This window comes from Myotis brandtii, unplaced genomic scaffold (genome assembly GCF_000412655.1).
Source record: "Myotis brandtii unplaced genomic scaffold, ASM41265v1 scaffold59, whole genome shotgun sequence".
NCBI classification, from domain to species: Eukaryota; Metazoa; Chordata; class Mammalia; order Chiroptera; family Vespertilionidae; genus Myotis; species Myotis brandtii.
The window spans coordinates 6,834,624-6,855,352 of NW_005370223.1; the positions used below are offsets into that span (position 1 = coordinate 6,834,624).

The following is a 20,729-nucleotide window of genomic DNA, read 5'->3' on the forward strand; positions in this document are numbered from 1 at the left end:
TGAGCTTGAAACCCAGTCCTGCTACTTACCATATGGCTATGGGCAAGCACTCATAGCTCAGTGTCTCTGTCGGTGGGAATACTAGAACCCACCTCAAAGAGTTTTTATGAGAATTAAATGGGATAAAATAGACAAAGTTTAATGGAGTACTTGGCACATAGTTAAGTGTTAAATAGATATGATTTTTATAGCCAGAAAATTAGTGTTGAGAAACAAAGAGAGGAGTGTCAAGAAGTAGAGGTTGAAAACCAATGTCTATCTAATACCATCGATGCATGCAGTATGATGAAGATTAAGAAAAGATTAAAGGATTTTTCTAGAATTTCAAAGATAACATTCACAGGATAACTTCAAGAGAATTGTGGAGGCAAAAGTCAAGGAAAGTCACAGAGATGCAATGGCTTGTAAGGAAGGCAAGTTCAGTTAAGCTTTTATTTTTAGGATTAAGTGCACTTGAGGAATGTAATCTATATATATAAAAGCCTAAGCAACTGGTCGACTGGTCACTATGAAGTGCACTGACTACCAGGGGCAGATGCTCAACACAGGAGCTGCCCCCTGGTGGTCAGTGCACTCCCACAGTGGGAGCACCTACTCAGTGAGAAGCCAGGCTCACTGCTGGCGAGCGCAGCTGCAGTGACGGGAGCTGCTCCTGCCTCCACGGCAGGCAGCGCTACTGAGGGGTTGTGGCAGGCGCAGCAGGGCCGGGATGAGCAGCAGTGGAGCTGCGCCCGGCCCCAGCTGGGGCTCCTCCCCAGCCACCTGCCACTTCGGCACTGCTACATCCCTCAGGGTCCTGGATTGCGAGTGGGCGAGTGGGCAAGTGGGTGCAGGCCAGGCTGAGGGACCCCACCCGTGCACGAATCCGTGCACCAAGCCTCTAGTAGACAATAGTGAATGAAGCAAGGTCATGTGGGAAGTAGAATTACATGTAGAGGAATTTCTTCCTTTGGTGAAGAAGAAAAGGACAAGTGAAAATATAAATATATGTTTGCTCTATATTTAGAGGTAGAAGAATGGAAGTTGAGAGAGTTCAAGGTTGGTTTCTATTTTTTACTGAAAGGCAGTGATCATCTGCCAAAATTAAGTGTTTTAAGAAAATAGCAATAAAGGTTTTGAGAAAATAGGAAAATTTTCAATTAGTGCAAAGAAGAGAATCACAGAGGGCTGAAAGGTCCGTGTGCTGCTTTGATGACTGGTGGACATGAGGCATGGAATACAGCAGAGCCAATAGCATGCAATAAACATAATAAAAATAACGAATGGAAAAATGGATAGTATCCAATAAATTTAATAAATACAGTTAATCAGAAATGATTTGAATCAGTTTGTTCTTTACTAAATTGAATTTATAAAGAAAGCCTTTTAAGTTATTAATGGTTGAAGAAGAAATAATTGCCTTACAAAATCTCCTGAGTATGCGCAAGTATTAAAATTTGCCTCTTTTATTATTTCCTTCTGAGCTTTCTGGTTATTTTATCATTTTTCTCTCCTCACCTTTCCTCCTAAAAAATTGGAAAGCATCTATATTGTGTAACATTTTACAGATTGTGCTGAAGATGTCTGAGTAGTAACTGACAAGAATTTATTTTGGAATATGATTTATTTAGATCTCAATTTGTTATCTTTTGTTGTGTTTTATTTTAGAATATTTAGAATATTTTAACCTTTATCGCTGACATACCACATGGAGATTGGGTGGAAAGAGCAAGCTTTCCAGCAACAATTTCCATTTGCTTTGCTTACTATCTGCTTACCTTTTTTTAAATCTCACTTTTTAAATTAAACTGTACCTTTTCATTTCTTTCCCGAGTCTCATTTATGTTCTTGTTTCTGCCACGCTTGCAGTCACTTTCTTACTCTACCTCGCTCCAGATACAGTCAGACCCTTGAACGTCATCACAGGGATGGCAGGTATACTTTTTCTTACAATTGAGTCTGTTCATAGAATTGCATGTGCCTGTCTATTCATATGATATAATTCATTTCTACTTCTGTTTTATATATACGTATGGTTATAATGAAATATGGGTACACCATCCTTATAAAATACTAGAAAATAGAGTGATATAAACTCTTTGTAGTAACCTGTCAAAAATGCTGCTTCCTTTTAATGAGTTAGGATCATATCTTTGATGATTCTAAAATTTTAGTTTTCCAAGAACTACAATTAATTCTTGATTTCCTAGAAGGATCGAATACAGTTTAATTACATTTGGCTGCTCACCTTCCTCAACAGAGTTCATAATTAGGTATTTAGACAGCACTGGTTGATTTGTACATATCTCAACAACCTGCTTCCAACAGTGGAGGAGTCAGTCCTGAAGTGCTGAGGATGAACTGATTGGTTTATGGTTACCTTGTCAAAGGTGGCTGTAATCTGCTCCTTGGTCATCTTGTAGATTATTTTAGATCTATGGAGAATACTGGGTCAGTGGGGAAATCTTTGTTCATTTCTCATCTACCACCATTCTCCTTATATTGGAGGGAAATATCAATTACATGGCATTTAACAGAAGGGAGGATTAAGTAGGAAAAGAAGGGAAAGAAGGCCTATATGTAGCTTTAGGGATTTGAGTCAGTTCAAGGACAACATTTTGAGGTCCTATAGGCAGAGAAGAGAACGGCAATGATAATATGGTGGGTTCAGCTAGTGTAGATAAGGAATTAGATGCTGTGTTCTATCATTTCAAAGTGATTTGAGTTATATGTGACCACTTTTATCCCATTAATTTAGTTAATCAAGAGTTAATAAAATAGTTAATAATAATTTAGATAATTAAGAGTTAATAAAAATTATTGAAAAATAATGAGTAAATTTCTAAGGATTGAAATGATGTAGATAAATGTGGAAGGAAACATAAAAGATACCATTAATAATATATTCCTAATAGTTCAAGTTTTGTGATGTCTTTCAGTAAATGTAATTAAAATTGAATGCCTTTCAGTTTATTATAGGGATTATTACTATATTTCATTTTCTTAGCATTTTCTCAGTTCCTTTTCTTTTATTTTGCTTTAATACTAAATAATTCTTAATTTGTTGTTATATCTTTTATTTTTAATATTGCTGTATGTAACATTTAGACTATTTTTTGGTTGCAATGGTTATACATTTATCTTAAAAATATATGGAAACGTGGTTACATAACTGTCCTCATAATTAACCAAGACCTTTCTTAAGGTAGGTGACATGAATGAGACATTACTGATTATAGGCTTATTCCACTTACTCTGGTATCTTCATTTCACTGTAAGTTAAAACCATGCACCATATTTTTTACATTCTATATTTTCCTAATTTTAATTATCAATACATAGATTGTCTGCCTCATATTACTTATTCGTTCAATAAATCAACATGGATAGAATCAGTTCTTGATCATTTCTTGGTTGGTTATTAATTTCACAATAGTTAACAATTCTCAACCTAGCTGGCCTATTTTGAAGGATGCATTTCTGAATTGTTTTTTGTGTGCCATGATTTGGTTTGTGTCAGGAAACACAATATCATTAATATTTGCATTAAATTAAACACAGATAGGAAAATTAGTTTTAAAAAACAAGTTTTCAAATAGCTTACTGTAAGGTTTGCTGTCATTTAAATTATTCAAATTTGTGAGTCTATGCATAAGACAGATTGGGTAGATTTTGTAAGATTGAAGTTCTTTCGTTGCTTTTGAAAGTATTACCTTTTATCATTATAAGTCTGATACCTAGAAAAGAATGTGTGCACATTTCAAAACATAATGAAATGAACAACCACAAATCTACTACCCAAACTGAGAACCAGAGTATATGCTTATACACCTTGCATCTTCTGACTCCTTGCCTGTTACATTTGTGTGCCTCTTCCACAGAAGTAAGAAAAGCGATATTGAATTTTTCATTTTACATTCCTTTACTTTGCTTTTTTTAAAAAAAGGGACTTGGATCATTTGTTTTCACTCTGCTGACTTTCCGAGTTACTCAATTCCTCTGACCCCATCTTAGTGCACTAAGATTCTGGTATTACTAAAGATATGAAAACTTATCTAATCATCTCCCCATTCTCCTACATATATTACCATAACAGTCTATGCTTCTTGTTTTAAACTTCTGTACCTTTATATGTAATGCAACTTAGCACAACCACCCATTGCCCTTCCATGTTAGTATCATCTGTTGATCTCTTGGTTATGCTATTTTAATTACTGAATTTTTTAGCGCCTGGCTTTAGTCTTCTTCATCACTTTGATGTTAGAATTCATCTGAATGATCTATTCAGCAACCACTTACTTCTTTGACTGTTTCAAATACGAGGGAGTGGACTTTACCTCCAATTCTACTTCAGTCAGTCACTACCATGACCATACTCTGAGTCTTATGATCACTTCAAATTGTTCTGCCTTTGAAATCTTAATTCAAATACTCCACTCTTGGACCAGAACTCCACATGGTTATTTTTCATTCTTTCGTTGAGTTACTTCTACCTCATCAGTTCTTTTATGTTAATAGAGGAACTCTTCCCTCTTGACCCTTAAGCTTTCCCTATTAGTCTCCACTTTCTTTACTTGCTTACATATACGGGTTCTTTGAGGAGTTTTAATTAGGAGATGGCTATAATATATTCACTGTGGAATAATACTCTAGAGACTGTGGATGGTTGATTTGAAAGTAAAGGTTATAGAAAAGAAAAGTATGTATTGGGATATTGGCCATGGTCTAGGACAGTGGTCAGCAAACTGCGGCTCGGCACACTGCGGCTCGCGAGCCACATGCGGCTCTTTGGCCCCTTGAGTGTGGCTCTTCCACAAAATACCACGTGCGGGCGCGCACATACAGTGCGATTGAAACTTCGTGGCCCATGCGCAGAAGTTGGTATTTTGTGAAAGAGCCATACTCAAGGGGCCAAAGAGCCGCATGTGGCTCATGAGCCGCAGTTTGCCGACCACGGGTCTAGGACAACAGAAACTCTTTGAGGGCCTGAACTAGGTAAGATAGTCAATGGAGATACAGAGAGACAAGAGATTTAATCAACTAAAATCTATAATACTTGGTAAATAAAAGGATTTGGGTGTTGAGGGGGAGCAGAGAGTCAAGAAACACTCCCAGGCTCATAGCTTGGGTAACTGGGTGCATGTGCTACCTTAACAAAGGTGGAGTTGGAGGTTTTAAAAGAGGAATCAAAGGAGTGAAATAAATATCTTGAAAGCTTTAAAGAAGTTTAGGCTACATATAAAAATTTAGAATTAGATTTCCTCCTCCTCCTCCTCCTCCTCCTCCCTGTCCCTCTCCCTCTCTCTTTCATTTTGTGTCTTCTAGAGGGAGAGAAACTTCAATATGAGAGATAAGTATTTTTTTAAAAATATATTTTATTGACTTTTTTTTTACAGAGAGGAAGGGAGAGGGATAGAGAGTTAGAAACATTGATGAGAAAGAAACATCGATCAGCTGCCTCCTGCACACCCCCTACTGGGGATGCGCCCGCAACCCAGGTACATGCCCTGACCGGAATCGAACCTGGGACCTTTCAGTCCGCAGGCCGATGCTCTATCCACTGAGCCAAACCGGTCAGGGCAGAGAGATAAGTATTGATCAGCCGCCTCCTGCATGCACCCCCACCAGGGATCAAGCCCATAACCTGGATATGTGTCCTGACTGGGAATCAAACCCATGACCTTTTAGTGTACAGGGTGATACTCCAACCAACTAACCATACCAACAGGGCTAATTCCTTCTTCTTTTTCTTTTGTTTCTCTCATGAAATACTATTCTGATTCTCATTCTACCCCTTGACTGTTCTTATCTCCTTCTCTACTTCTCATGTCCTCAACTTTGTGACCATATGTTGTCCTATATCCTATCATTGCTATAGCTTTGACCAAAACTTCTAATACCTAGTAGAGTGCCTGGGTATTATAAATAGTATTGAAATAACTACTTAGTCAACAAATAGTGAAATATTAATACTGTACAATTACTTAGCAAATTACTTTCGCTCTAAAATTGACGTTCGAGTTACTATTATTCCCTCTCAAGAATTCTTCTATTTCTGGTAATAGATCATTTTCTTTTGGAGGCTGGGAATTTCAGGTTTTTTCTTTGGCTTATTCATTTCTACATTTAATTCATAGGGTAATTTGTCAGGATTCATTGACAGTTAACTTTCACACGTCCAAAACGGAAACCATCCCCACGCGCCACGATATTTTGAATTTAATTTAAAAAAGCAATTTGCTTGCGTCTATAGACACTTATGGCATACAAAGGGTTAAGAGGAAAAAAAAACAACACACATTTTTGCTACCAAACAAGTTTACAGGCTTTAGAATTAAGAAAGCTCAATTCAAGTTCTAGCTCAGAAAACATCCAATTGTGTAACTTTGTCCAAGTTTCTGTGAGCCATAGTTGGCTTATTTTTACAATGAAATATTGGTTTACATGACTTCTGAGATTCTGTCTGACCCTGACATTTTGTTTCTATAATTCTTTATAACGTGTATGTTCGAATACTGTACATTGTATATTTTGTACATTGTGATTTATAGTTATCATCCATTCCTTTCCCTCTTACTAAATGTCAGCCTTTTCCTACTATAACTCATTCTATATGCTATGGCTGAATTCTTCTTCATAATTAATTACTTAAAATTTACTTTTGTTCAGAAGCTTTTGGTCACTCTAATAGAAAATTAAATGGATTTAATTTTCATTTAATTAAATGAAATGTTTAAACTTATTAACTGGGCATTTTAGATCTCCATAAAATGACTCCAAGCTAATTTTCAAACTAACGTATTGCCGTATTCTATTTTCTGCCGTTCCTAGCATTTCCATTTGACATTTTTTTCTTCCAATCAGATTTATATTGAAGACAAAAAATTCAACATACAAAGTGATCTAGGTCTGCTGCCTCAGAACATAACGTTTCTCACTAATATTTTGATAAGCTACTTTTTGACACTGTGGACTTATCTAAAATTAATGAAAAAGTGCCCAACGCATATTAAATGATTGGCCTAAACTGCTCCAACTTTAACAGCTCTTTTAGATAATGAGCGTAGGTAGCATCAAATCCCTATGTGAGGCTGGTGAGAACTGATAGGAGACCTCAAGAGGCCATTTTGTGCCCTGCTACCACGATGTCTTTGCGTTTCTGGATGATAATATTTTCATTATCTCATTCTAGACACACCACAGGCATATTAGTGGGGTCAGAGGTTAGCTTAGCTGCCTGCTGGGCTCTAACAGATATCACCCCAGGATCCCACTGCAGCCCAGATTGAGTCCTTGTGAATCTCTGCACAGGACACAGAGCTCCAATAGTGGATGGATCTTCATCGTGTCCTCCAAGTGCTGCTCTTCAGTTGCCTCCAGCCCACCCACTGCCCACGCTGCAAGGACCTTGCAGCACCTTGTCTTCACAACAGGCCTCCTATTTGACTCTCTTATGGTTTTGTGTCTCTGCTGAAATTTCTGCAGGTGTGTGTGTGTGTGTGTGTGTGTGTGTTATCCATCTTTCCTCTATATCTTTAACATCAATCATGGTTATTTTAAATCCCCTATCTGTTATTACAACATGTGTCATCTCTGAGCCTGACTCTGTTGATTGCTTTGCCTCTTGACAGTGTGCCTTATTTTTCTTGATTTCTGGTGATTCTAGTAATTTTTTGTTGACTGTTAGGTATCATATAATCAGTAGTGACTAACGCAGATAGTATTTATGCCTGAAAGTGTGTGTGTGTGTGTGTGTGTGTGTGTGTGTGTGTGTGTGTGTGTGTATGTGTTATATGACCCTCAGATAGCTACCTTTGTATACTATGTGTGTGATTTGGTCTGATATTATGAAGTGACAGCTAAGGGCAGCAGGCAGTACTGTATGAGGAATTTGCACTGTACCCATTCCACTATCAATATAAAGCTAGCAAAGCAAATAGAAGGCTAAAGAATTGTTCAAAGTTGATCAGTGAGCCCTAACTGGTTTGGCTTAGTGGATAGAGCATCAGCCTGCGGACTCAAGGGTCCCAGGTTCAATTCCGGTCAAGGGCATGTACTTTGGTTGCGGGCACATCCCCAGTAGGGAGTGTGCAGGAGGCAGCTGATAGATGTTTCTGACTCTCTATCCCTCTCCCTTCCTCTCTGTAAAAAAATCAATAAAATATATTTTAAAAAAAGTTGATCAGTGAAACTGTTGAACATAACACTCAGATATTCTAATGTGAGGACCATGCCTCATCACATTTATTCGTATAAAGAAAAACAATGTATAATTCAGTCCTTTGATCTACATCTTTAAAATGTTTGGTATTTTATGGAATTTTTAAGGATCTAGGAAGGGAAAACAGGGCCAAATCCTTGGTAGAATATCTTGAATTTCTTACAATTGACAAAAGTTATTAAACTTTACCATCCATTGAAAATGGAAACAATTTATTTAGTAAAATAAAAATCTTATAGATAGAAGTTGGTAATTATATTTTCTCTCAGGATTTTGAAAATATATATTTTAAAGATGTATTAATTTGCTGCATTTTAATTATTGCTAAGTAAATAATCCTGCTTATTCATGGTTTTGTTTCTGGTGGGGTATTGTTTTTTTTTTTTGAAGTAAAAATTAACAAAAGTTATAAATACTTAATAAGATACTCAAAATATTCTCAAGGTATTTACATCTTATATGTTTCTCTGTGTGCATATAAATAATACATTATTTATATGATCCTATTATTCTTGAGGAAATTAGGATATTTAACCTTTTCTTTTTTTTTTAACCTTTTCTTCTTGCTGTTTCCAGTATACTTCTCTAGACATGAGACACTTCTCTTTTTGATGATAATTCATGCTTATGGGTAATAGTAAAACGTTTTTCTAAATTAAAGCTGTCTTGCTGTCTCTCATCATATGTTTTATTGACATTTTCCCATTTTAGATTGTTATTAACGTGGCTGACTCTAGACATTGCTGTTATTTTTAATAAGCTTAATTACTTTTAACAAAATACATAATTTATGTTTAACTGTACGGAAATGCCCTATGGAGAAATGCTGTCATTCCCAAGGATAAATTAATCTATCTTCCACCAAAATAATAAAATGTTCGTATTTGTACACAGTACTTATTTACCATGATTTCCATGGTGAGTGTTTTGTGTCTTGCAATTTCTTTAACTTTGAAAGCAATGCTAAACTAATATAAGCTAGAGTTTTTTTTAAAAGTTAAACTTTTACCTCTTACATTATGATGAACATGAAAATTATATAGTTGAGCCATATGATTACTTTCAATTATTTGTTACATTATACCTATATATGTTACATTAATTACCCTAAAATGTCTCATTTACAAATTTTATTTTCATTTAAAAATGTTATTATGTATTTATTTCTTATACTATGCAGCTCATGTTCAGAAAATCTCTAGACATTTAAGCTATTTTATCAAAGGTATAATGCTTCTGTTGTGTGAATCAGTTTCCTGTGTTACACAGTGTGGGTATAGGGAGGCATGTCTTACACCAAGCCTGAAATTATACTCCTTGCCCCCAGAGAGACATAATTTTTTAAATATTTCAGCTTTGGAAAGAAATAATTTTTCTTTTTAAAATATATTTTTTTGATTTTTTACAGAGAGGAAGAGAGAGGGATAGAGAGTTAGAAACATCGATGAGAGAGAAACATCAATCAGCTGCCTCCTGCACGCCCCCCACTGGGGATGTGCCTGCAACCAAGGTACATGCCCTTGACCGGAATTGAACCCGGGACCCTTGAGTCCGCAGGCTGATACTCTATCCACTGAGCCAAACCAATTCTGGCAGAAATAATTTCTTTATAAAAATAAAAACTAATTCCTAAACAGCTTTACTTTTAAAAAAAAATATATTTTATTGATTTTTTACAGAGAGGAAGGGAGAGAGATAGAGAGCTAGAAACATCGATGAGAGAGAAACACCGATCAGCTGCCTCCTGCACATCTCCTACTGGGGATGTGCCCGCAACCCAGGTACATGCCCTTGACCGGAATCGACGCTTTACTTTTAAAAAATATATATATTTTTATTGATTTCAGAGAGGAAGGGAGAGGGATAGAGAGATAGAAACATCAGTGATGAGAGAGAATCATTGATTGGCTGCCTCCTGCCCGCCCCCTACGGGGGGTGGGGGGGATTGAGCCCACAAACCAGGCATGTGTCCTTGGCTGGAATCGAGCCTGGGACCCTTTAGTCCACAGGCCGACGCTCTATCCACTGAGCCAAACCAGCTAGGGCAAACAGCTTTACTTTTTTACAAGGTTTATTTTTTAAGAAATCCTGTTAGGTTTACTAGGGCATCTTTACAATATAAACATGAAATAAGACTGATTTAAGCATAGACTGCAAGGGTCTGAGTTATATTTTAGGACAATTTTCACTGACATATCTGAGTTATTACTTTGAAACTTTGCATTGTACTGGTTGTTTTAAATTTTTGAGTAGTATTCATATTCTATCATATCGAGAGAGATACTCTGCATTGAGCTTATGTTGATTTGGAGTTGTATCATTGTGATGGTTGATATTAGTGGTTATGGAAAGAATGTTCTGTGGCCTATTCTTCCTACTATACTGCATAAATTCCTTGTACTTGATTTAAAATAGGATAAATAAGTAGCAAAACTGGTGAAATAAGCAGGAAGCTGTGGCAGATACCTGGAATTTTTAAAAAAAAAAATCTTTTAAGAGCAACTATACTGAGAGGAAAAATGACTGAAAATGGCAATTTCACTGGATGATTATAAAATAATTTTTTCTTTAGAAATCCTCATCTCAATAGCATCGTGTGCTAGTATATGCTTTCAAAGCTGGGTGTAACAATTACTGGCTCTTGTTACAATACTGTCAGTCAATGTGAGTTAGCTCTGTGTACAGAGGGCTATTCAACTGTGTCCTCTCCAAATGCTTGCATTTTGGAATAGCAACCACTACATAGGGCAGAGCAGCAATCTATCCAGGTAAATGACATGTATAAAAAGTGAACTATTTAAAACATATATTAGAAAATATAACCAATTTATTTAAAGGATAGAACCATAACATATATTAAATCACTTTCTGAAAGACAACAAATTATTTACCTAAGAAAGATTTAAATTTTTATGTGGTTCTAAACCTTTGGCAATCTTGTAAAACCTATGGCCACCTTTTTTGAATAATGTTTTAAAATGCATAAAGTAAGCCCTAGCCGGTTTGGCTCAATGGATAGAGCATCAGCCTGTGGACTGAAAGGTCCCAGTTCGATTCTGGTCAAGGGCACATGCCCAGGTTGCAGGCTCGATCCCTAGTAGGGGACGTGCAGGAGAGAGTCAGTCAATGATTCTCTCTCATCATTGATGTTTCTGTCTCTCTCTCCCTCTCCCTTCCTCTCTAAAATCAATAAAAATAAAAATCTATAAAATGCATAAAGTAAAATAAAGCACACAAGTAGGGTTGCAAAGGAAATTACTTACATTGAAATACAGACCCAAAGTTAAGAAACCCAAATAGGCACTAAAATGTTTTATGCATTGTAAATGGTTTTCCATTATTTCCCACATCTCAGTTGCTACTCTGTATTCAGAATTAATTATTTATGTTATCTTAAAATGAAAATTGACTAAGTGTAGGTTGTCAAGCTTTAAATTTCAGTCACCTAAAAAACCTGCTATGAGACTGGGCGTTTCATGAGACTTAGGCTTGGCTGCTTTCGATGCTCTCAGCAATTACTGAGTTCTTATCTAATAAGACCTAGCGTGGGAGCAGAAGTTACCTTGACCTTCTGTTGTGTAATCAAAATTTAAAATATGGCAGCTTTCCATTCCACTTACTGTGGTGGAGCATTTCAGGAATCTCTGCCTACATCTGTGGTTCTTTTCATGTTTTACTTTTTAACAGATTTTCCATTTCACACAATGGAAATCATATAATTTATATTATTTATGAAATGAAGAGACAATGTAAGTAAAATTTAAAACTGATTATAGTCTTCAAACAACTTTTTCACTAAACAGATATATTTTTAAGGGATATTTCCTAAGGAGTGACCCGTTTGCTTTATAAATAGCAGAACCATTTAAAGGACAAAGAACATAGCAACACAATTCAAATGATTCCCTGGATTTCACTCACAATGATATATTCCAGTTATTAAAAATATAGTGTCAAAGAAGTGAAGTGTATATATCTTAACATTTCACTTTTCACTTGGAAAAATTGCTTGATAGAATCAGAATAAATCAAATTTTGTATGAATAAATTAAATAGCCTGAATTTCTGTTTGGGTAGTCATAGATATTCCACTAAGTTTTGTTACTATATGTTTTATAATGAGATAGTTCAATTATTAACTTAGGAAATGTGAAAATAATATAAATATTGATACTGTCTAAAAATAGGTTTTTAAGGAATCTAAGAATGTATATCCCTTTGATTCTGGTTATCTATTGTGATAAATATATTCATAGGTATGTACACCAATAATCTAACAAATTATTGAGCATATTTATTTCTAAAAGAAGTGTTTTCTCTAAAATAGTTATTTTTAAGAATAAAAATAGAATTATGAGTTTTTAAACTACCATGTTGCCTTTTTCCCTCTTTTTGACAAGTAATTGAATATTGTATATGTTTTTAATCTCAGCTTTTTGGCATTTTCTGGATACACATATAAAAATATGTAGGAAATAAAAATCATATTATGGTACATGGACTTCAAAATATTTAAAAACTATTTGACTTATATATTACCCTTGAATAAAAGTGTCAGATAATGATAAGATACATTGTAGAATAAACCCAGTATTCACTTCCTACAATGTTATTTAATCTATTGATCTGAAATTGTATGCCATATAATTAATTACGTATGGGAAATTGTGTTCTTTCTTATTTAATTTTAAATTGTTTGCATTTCTTTACAAAAAAGAAGACTGAGAGAATTTATAGGTAAAGTGGACATCCTTGATACATTGGTCATGAGGGAGACTAATTCTTGCTTTTCCATCTACACTAATAAAAGAGAAAGATGCAAATTGTACCTTTGTGCTGCCCACCAGCCAATCAAGAGTGAGTATGCAAATTAACCCAACAAAGATGGTGGGTTAATTTGCGTACGCAGGTGCTCAGTGGTCGGGGGACAGGACACTTGCGTCGTCGCCATGGCAATGACGCTGGCATTCTGCACCGCCCCAGCCTCTCAGGGCCTCTGAGTAGCATGGGAAGGCGGGAAGGCAGCTCCGGGCCCGAGTGAAGGCGGTGCTGGCAGCCAGGGGAAGGAACGCCCATTCTTGCACGAGTCTTCGTGCATTGGGCCTCTAGTTTATGATATATAAGCATTACCATTTCTGTGGTTACAACTAGATGAGGAGGTAATAGTTTGATTTGCAGTGTATTTTAGATTATGTATTATTTAGAGTTCTAGAGTCAAAGTTAGTATTTTTAGGGTTGGCTCACTGAAAATGGGATTTGCATTAGAAAACATTCATTGGCCACATGTTAGATATAAAAGCATTATGATAGACTCCAGGGCTAAAAAAAGAAATCAACAATGGTAGATTCCTCTCAGCAAGGATCAGGACTTGATGTTGATTTATTTGTGGTCAAAGTGATCACATTGTTTCAGAACCATTATTATTTCAGTCAGTTCATACCCATTCTGAATTGTATTGGTTGGCATCACTGAATTGCACTGAGATAGATGTCAGAGATTGGCTGATTCACCAGTTTTCTATCCAGTGGTTTTTCTTGTAGACCATGGTTAAATATGGCACAGACTGCAAAGGAGCTCTGTTTTCTTAGAACATCTGGATCCTTCTATTTGAATGTTCAGGTGTATCAGTACACTATGATTGTGTTGAAAATCTTTTCATATCTTATTTGGTGTGATAAACAGGCTTAGGGGTTTACTGAGAATAGTGCTTATATGGTTTCCCCCCACTCTTTTGAAAATGTTAGAAAAATTTATTGAATTCTTTTAAAGTAGAATACTTTCCATATTTCACATATTCCAAAGGGAATTCGCTTCGCAAAGCAGGCAGTTTTGTTTGTCTTTGAACATAACTGACCAACTCCTGTTTATCTTCACTGGGAATTGCTATTTAAGGCAGATTTGGGTTCCTTCGGAAATCTTAAAAATTTAGTGAGAATTGGCTCAGAGTATGTTGGGGAAGAGAATTTTTTTTCTTACATACGCAGTGATTTTAAACAATTACTTTTTTTTTTTTTCAAAATCAATTTGATGCATCGTAACCAAATAGCAGAAAGACACTAAAGATCGACTGAGCTGCTTTTTGACTAACGTTTCAGGGATTGTGAAGCAGCAGATAGACAGCCCTATCACAGATCCAGATCAACAGAACAGCGGCCCGTCCTAGAGCGGACCACCGCCCGCTCCAGATCCACTGAGCGTCCCGACACAAACCTCATGAGGTCGATGCCTTCATTAATGACCGGAAGATCTGCCCCTCCCTCACCTGCCTTATCGAGGTGAAAGATCAATCCATCAGACTAACTTCCCCTTTGCCCCACCAGCACACCATTTTATTTTCCCAGCCGCTAACTGGTCTCTTCTATCATCCTTGGCTGATCACTAATAGCAATCAATACTAACCTTTTCAGTGTAAGCACACTATTTATATTCAGTGGATATAATAGTGTGTGGCTACCATTGTAAAACGTTGAACTGTCCTGACTGCATTTGTTTTGTGATATCTCATTTATCAGTAGTCCTGGGTAAATCCCCACATGACGCACCTCATGACTACCATGTCCTCCTACACAATGAGAAATTGTTTGTCTTCATTAGACATCACTGTTGGAATAGTCATCATAGTGACAAAACTAGATTTTTTAGTTTCTTTCTATCAATACTAATATCATGTATTACCCATTACCTTCTTTAGCTGAATGTTGAGTTGTGCAGGGTTTTATTTGTAGTTTCATCAGATATTTTCTAATGAAGTGTTATCTATTAGAAGCCTGAGTAAAAAGCTCTTTGGATCAAGGGAGAGAGGTTAGAGTGAAGAGTTTGAAATCTGGTAGAAAGAAATGTAAGACATTACCTTTTATTATTCTGAGCTGCAGAATTCTCCTCTTACTTTTGTATGAATTTACATGAATAATCCCATGGCTTTTACTGTAGGATTCTCCGTGCATGTATCTGTGTATGTACGCATATAACACAAAAGTTTAAACATCTTTGGCTGTTTAGATAATCATTCCAATTTCCATATTGTGTCTTACTTTCCTAACCTTTTAATCAGCAGCTAAACCTCTTTTAAAATTGCATTTATACAGCTATCATGTGAAGCAAATGTATGAAAAGTATTTGACTCATTATATTGAAAGTGAATATTAATGTGTATTTCGTAGGTCTCATCCTCGTACTGGGTCTGTCCAAACAAGCCCATCAAGCACTCCAGTGGCAGGACGAAGGGGCCGGCAACTTCCACAACTTCCACCAAAGGGAACCCTGGAGAGAAGTAAGTTTTATTTCTAATTGTGTCATATAGGAAATGCACATGGAAGCTAAGGTGAATCAAGATTTTTTTTGTTCTACCTTCCTTAGTTTTCTTCTTTGGTTAATTGAATGCCTTAGCTGCATTTGCTAGTAATTACATATATATTTTTCATTTAAAATGTGTACTATTTGCAGATAAAATAACCTACTATTATTGCTCTGGCACATTTTACAAATTTGAATTAATGCATTTTAAGAAGTAAATGTAATGCTCTTGTTTAACAAGCAGTTAGATGATATATCTTTGCTACAGCTAAGTTTATGTAATTGTTGATAGTTACATAAAGTTTATTAGTAACTAGCCAAATCAATTTTCACATACTGCAAAGGACTGGTTAGCTGATGCACAACAATGGTGATCCTTCTCAAAACTGGAGTACCAGAAAAAGGTAATCATGAATATGCAAAGAAAGATGCATGTTGTACTGATATTTTTAATACGTATTTTTTAATACTTTCAAATTTTTGCCTAAGAAGCATTATTTGCTCACACACAGGTAAACATACCCCTCCTCCCCAATCTATAAATTCTTGGTTAAAGGACCTCTAAAAGCATGGGAAGATAGAATATAATAATTTTTATTGTTATTTTTTAAATGGTCCCTTTATATGGTAACTGGATGCGCTGTACAAAAAAAAATTAAGTCACCATTTTACTTTTCTTTAATTGATGATACATTCTGTACCTTTGGAAATTTCTGTTGTTTTTAACCCCTGTGCTTTGGTTCCCTTCTTTGTTTTGTTTTTATTTTGTTTTTCCTAGACAATGGAGTCAAGGAGATAGAACCTTGTGAAGGTCTGTACATAAAGGAGGGTTTGTTTTGTGCTGACAGCCTTTTTGGGGGGCTTTGTAAGCAAAAAATAAACCCAACTGCAATTGATGTCCTTCCGTTGTATAGACCTTTATGTAAAATTATTTTGTTATGTGATTTCTGGTAAAGTATTTGGCATTTTACTTAGAAATGATGACCAGGAGTTAAATTTTTTGATCCAGTCAAGGAAGACTGCAAAGAGTTTAACTTCTTTTAAATGGCAAGATAAAATTTCCTCTTTTTAAAAAATTTAATTTGCCTTTTAAGCAGAATTCTGTTGTGTGCAAGACTTCAACCAAAGGTATCAATTGCAGTCTGTGTTTATGTCATTGAGGATGTACACCTAGTCTAGTTGTAGTTCTCATCCTCATTTCATTCTGTATTGATGGTGATCTTTAATTATTAAGTTTGGCTTTCTAGAAGAGGACTTTGTTGAATTAGATAATGTTTGTGGTTTGCATTTCTTCCATCATTTTTCATGTTGTAGCAAGACTGCTTACAGTATAGCCAAGTTAAATATCTGCAGGTTTATTGTCACAGTACATTATGACTCAAGAGAATATACTGAGTCATGATATATGACGTGTCATGCATTTACTAGGACAATAAAACATTTCTCTGCTAATTAGACAATTCTGAAAATGACTTTGTAACTTTAAAGAATTAATGGTTTTATTTACTGAATCATCTCCAGCACATAGAGTAATGCCTGGCACATTGTAGTCCCTCAGTCAATATTTGTTGAATGAATGCATGAAATGTTTATATAAAAACTGAACAACTTACTGAACAACTACTTCAAACAGTGTATAACGCACCACTACAATAATCTTGTTATTCTCTACATACTTAGATTCAGATTCAGATTCCATAACCTACTTGTAACAAATTCTCAACTGCATTGCCTTTGGGCAGCAATACTTTCATTGCCATATATGACTTGTTCTTGTAGTTGGATGACTTATCAACTTTCATTTTGTGGTTATTTGTGTTTGCTTTGTGCCATAATTTTTAACAACTCACTGCTTTTGTGACTAATGGTCTGTTATGCAGACTGATAAAAGATTTCAGCAGCATTTCTATACTACTCAATTATTTGCGTAAGAATGGGGTATATCGTTTTAAAAGTACTTTCCATAAGGAAAGTTCTATAATATGTATAGAATTTTTGTCATTCCATACCTTCCTTGTTTTCTTCTTTGGTTAATTGAATGCCTTAGCTGCATTTGCTAGTAATTACATATATATTTTTCATTTAAAATGTGTACTATTTGCAGATAAAATAACCTACTATTATTGCTCTGGCACATTTTACAAATTTGAATTAATGCATTTTAAGAAGTAAATGTAATGCTCTTGTTTAACAAGCAGTTAGATGATATATCTTTGCTACAGCTAAGTTTATGTAATTGTTGATAGTTACATAAAGTTTATTAGTAACTAGCCAAATCAATTTTCACATACTGCAAAGGACTGGTTAGCTGATGCACAACAATGGTGATCCTTCTCAAAACTGGAGTACCAGAAAAAGGTAATCATGAATATGCAAAGAAAGATGCATGTTGTACTGATATTTTTAATACGTATTTTTTAATACTTTCAAATTTTTGCCTAAGAAGCATTATTTGCTCACACACAGGTAAACATACCCCTCCTCCCCAATCTATAAATTCTTGGTTAAAGGACCTCTAAAAGCATGGGAAGATAGAATATAATAATTTTTATTGTTATTTTTTAAATGGTCCCTTTATATGGTAACTGGATGCGCTGTACAAAAAAAAATTAAGTCACCATTTTACTTTTCTTTAATTGATGATACATTCTGTACCTTTGGAAATTTCTGTTGTTTTTAACCCCTGTGCTTTGGTTCCCTTCTTTGTTTTGTTTTTATTTTGTTTTTCCTAGACAATGGAGTCAAGGAGATAGAACCTTGTGAAGGTCTGTACATAAAGGAGGGTTTGTTTTGTGCTGACAGCCTTTTTGGGGGGCTTTGTAAGCAAAAAATAAACCCAACTGCAATTGATGTCCTTCCGTTGTATAGACCTTTATGTAAAATTATTTTGTTATGTGATTTCTGGTAAAGTATTTGGCATTTTACTTAGAAATGATGACCAGGAGTTAAATTTTTTGATCCAGTCAAGGAAGACTGCAAAGAGTTTAACTTCTTTTAAATGGCAAGATAAAATTTCCTCTTTTTAAAAAATTTAATTTGCCTTTTAAGCAGAATTCTGTTGTGTGCAAGACTTCAACCAAAGGTATCAATTGCAGTCTGTGTTTATGTCATTGAGGATGTACACCTAGTCTAGTTGTAGTTCTCATCCTCATTTCATTCTGTATTGATGGTGATCTTTAATTATTAAGTTTGGCTTTCTAGAAGAGGACTTTGTTGAATTAGATAATGTTTGTGGTTTGCATTTCTTCCATCATTTTTCATGTTGTAGCAAGACTGCTTACAGTATAGCCAAGTTAAATATCTGCAGGTTTATTGTCACAGTACATTATGACTCAAGAGAATATACTGAGTCATGATATATGACGTGTCATGCATTTACTAGGACAATAAAACATTTCTCTGCTAATTAGACAATTCTGAAAATGACTTTGTAACTTTAAAGAATTAATGGTTTTATTTACTGAATCATCTCCAGCACATAGAGTAATGCCTGGCACATTGTAGTCCCTCAGTCAATATTTGTTGAATGAATGCATGAAATGTTTATATAAAAACTGAACAACTTACTGAACAACTACTTCAAACAGTGTATAACGCACCACTACAATAATCTTGTTATTCTCTACATACTTAGATTCAGATTCAGATTCCATAACCTACTTGTAACGAATTCTCAACTGCATTGCCTTTGGGCAGCAATACTTTCATTGCCATATATGACTTGTTCTTGTAGTTGGATGACTTATCAACTTTCATTTTGTGGTTATTTGTGTTTGCTTTGTGCCATAATTTTTAACAACTCACTGCTTTTGTGACTAATGGTCTGTTATGCAGACTGATAAAAGATTTCAGCAGCATTTCTATACTACTCAATTATTTGCGTAAGAATGGGGTATATCGTTTTAAAAGTACTTTCCATAAGGAAAGTTCTATAATATGTATAGAATTTTTGTCATTCCAAGATAGAATTTTGATGCTATTTGATGACATATGAAGCCAGAAACATAGTTCATGTGACATTTTTTGTAAATTTAATATATTTTATAGCAATCAAATATTAAAATATGAATAGCTACATTCTTTTTAATAATAAATACAGTATACCAGAAAACTGACATGGAGCTGATACTGCAAATCAGGATTGATGAAGTTTAAAAAAATTTTTTTTAATTTATTGATTGATTTTAGAGAGAGAAGAAAAAAAGGAAAGAAAGGAAGGGAAAAGGGAGGGAAGGAGGGAAGGAAGAAAGGAAGGAAGGAAGGAAATAAACAGGGAAGAGTGCTTTGCTGTTCCACTTCCATGCGTTCATTGGTTGATTCTTATATGTGCCCTGACTCGGGATCGAACCCACACCCTTGGCGTACTGGAATGATGCCCTAACCAACTGAGCTACCTGGTCAGGGCAGAGGAAATTTCTAATGGGCTTCTCAGCAAACATTCTATTTATTATCTGTTTTCTGCCCTATATCATTTTTTTAAAACCAAAGTTTTCCTTTAATGTCCTTGATTGTGGCTTTTCCATTTTTATAAATAAGAGAGGAGAGCCAAAACCTCCTTTATTCTTTCCAGTTTCAAATAAACGGGTTTTTGTTTGGTTTATTTTGCTTAAAAGTATGAATGGTTTTAACAGTGTTTTTATAAATGTTGATATAAAGACCAGTAGATACATGATTGTGTGATTTTCATTAGCTTTAAAGGAGATATATATCTCTTTAGATCTTCAACTCCTAACTGAAGTAAAAGGGACATAACTGAAAATAGAGTATCAACTGATAGTCTAAATCAAATTATGTTTGGATTCTCTCTAAAAAGTTATAAGTTATCATCTAATTGCATTCTTTTGGAATAAAAGTAATGACATTTTTATTTTGTAATCCTGTTCAGCACCTAAAGAATTAGCAAGTCTTTTTTTATTTTTTTTTATTTTTATGTTTTTAATATATTTTATTGATTTTTTACAGAAAGGAAGGGAGAGAGATAGAGAGTTAGAAACATCGATCAGCTGCCTCCTGCACACTCCCTACTGGAGATGTGCCCGCAACCAAGGTACATGCCCTTGACCGGAATCGAACCTGGGACCCTTCAGTCCGCAGGCCGACGCTCTATCCACTGAGCCAAACTGGTTACGGCGAGCAAGTCTTAATTTAATTCTTTTTTATTTTGGTTGTTGTATTTCAGTCTATTAATGAAATTAATTTAAAACCATATATATATATACACATACATATATATAT

At 35.1% G+C, this 20,729-nt stretch overlaps 1 protein-coding gene across 13 annotated transcripts in view; it reads left to right on the plus strand.

The window, feature by feature from the left end:
• Nucleotides 1–20,729, plus strand: part of RIMS2 (regulating synaptic membrane exocytosis 2) — a 304,062-nt gene that overhangs the window by 140,493 nt on the left and 142,840 nt on the right. For 5 of the 13 annotated variants that reach the window (XM_014550250.1, XM_014550253.1, XM_014550251.1 and 2 more), the window contains 3 exons: nt 1,849–1,914; nt 14,297–14,476; nt 15,362–15,471. In XM_014550250.1, coding sequence (XP_014405736.1) covers nt 1,849–1,914; nt 14,297–14,476; nt 15,362–15,471 — 356 coding nt within the window. Of the gene's footprint in view, nt 1–1,848; nt 1,915–14,296; nt 14,477–15,361; nt 15,472–16,272; nt 16,306–17,800; nt 17,853–18,226; nt 18,260–20,729 lie in introns of those variants that run through there. The other 8 variants (XM_005879299.2, XM_014550249.1, XM_014550254.1 and 5 more) reach the window with 4 other exon arrangements.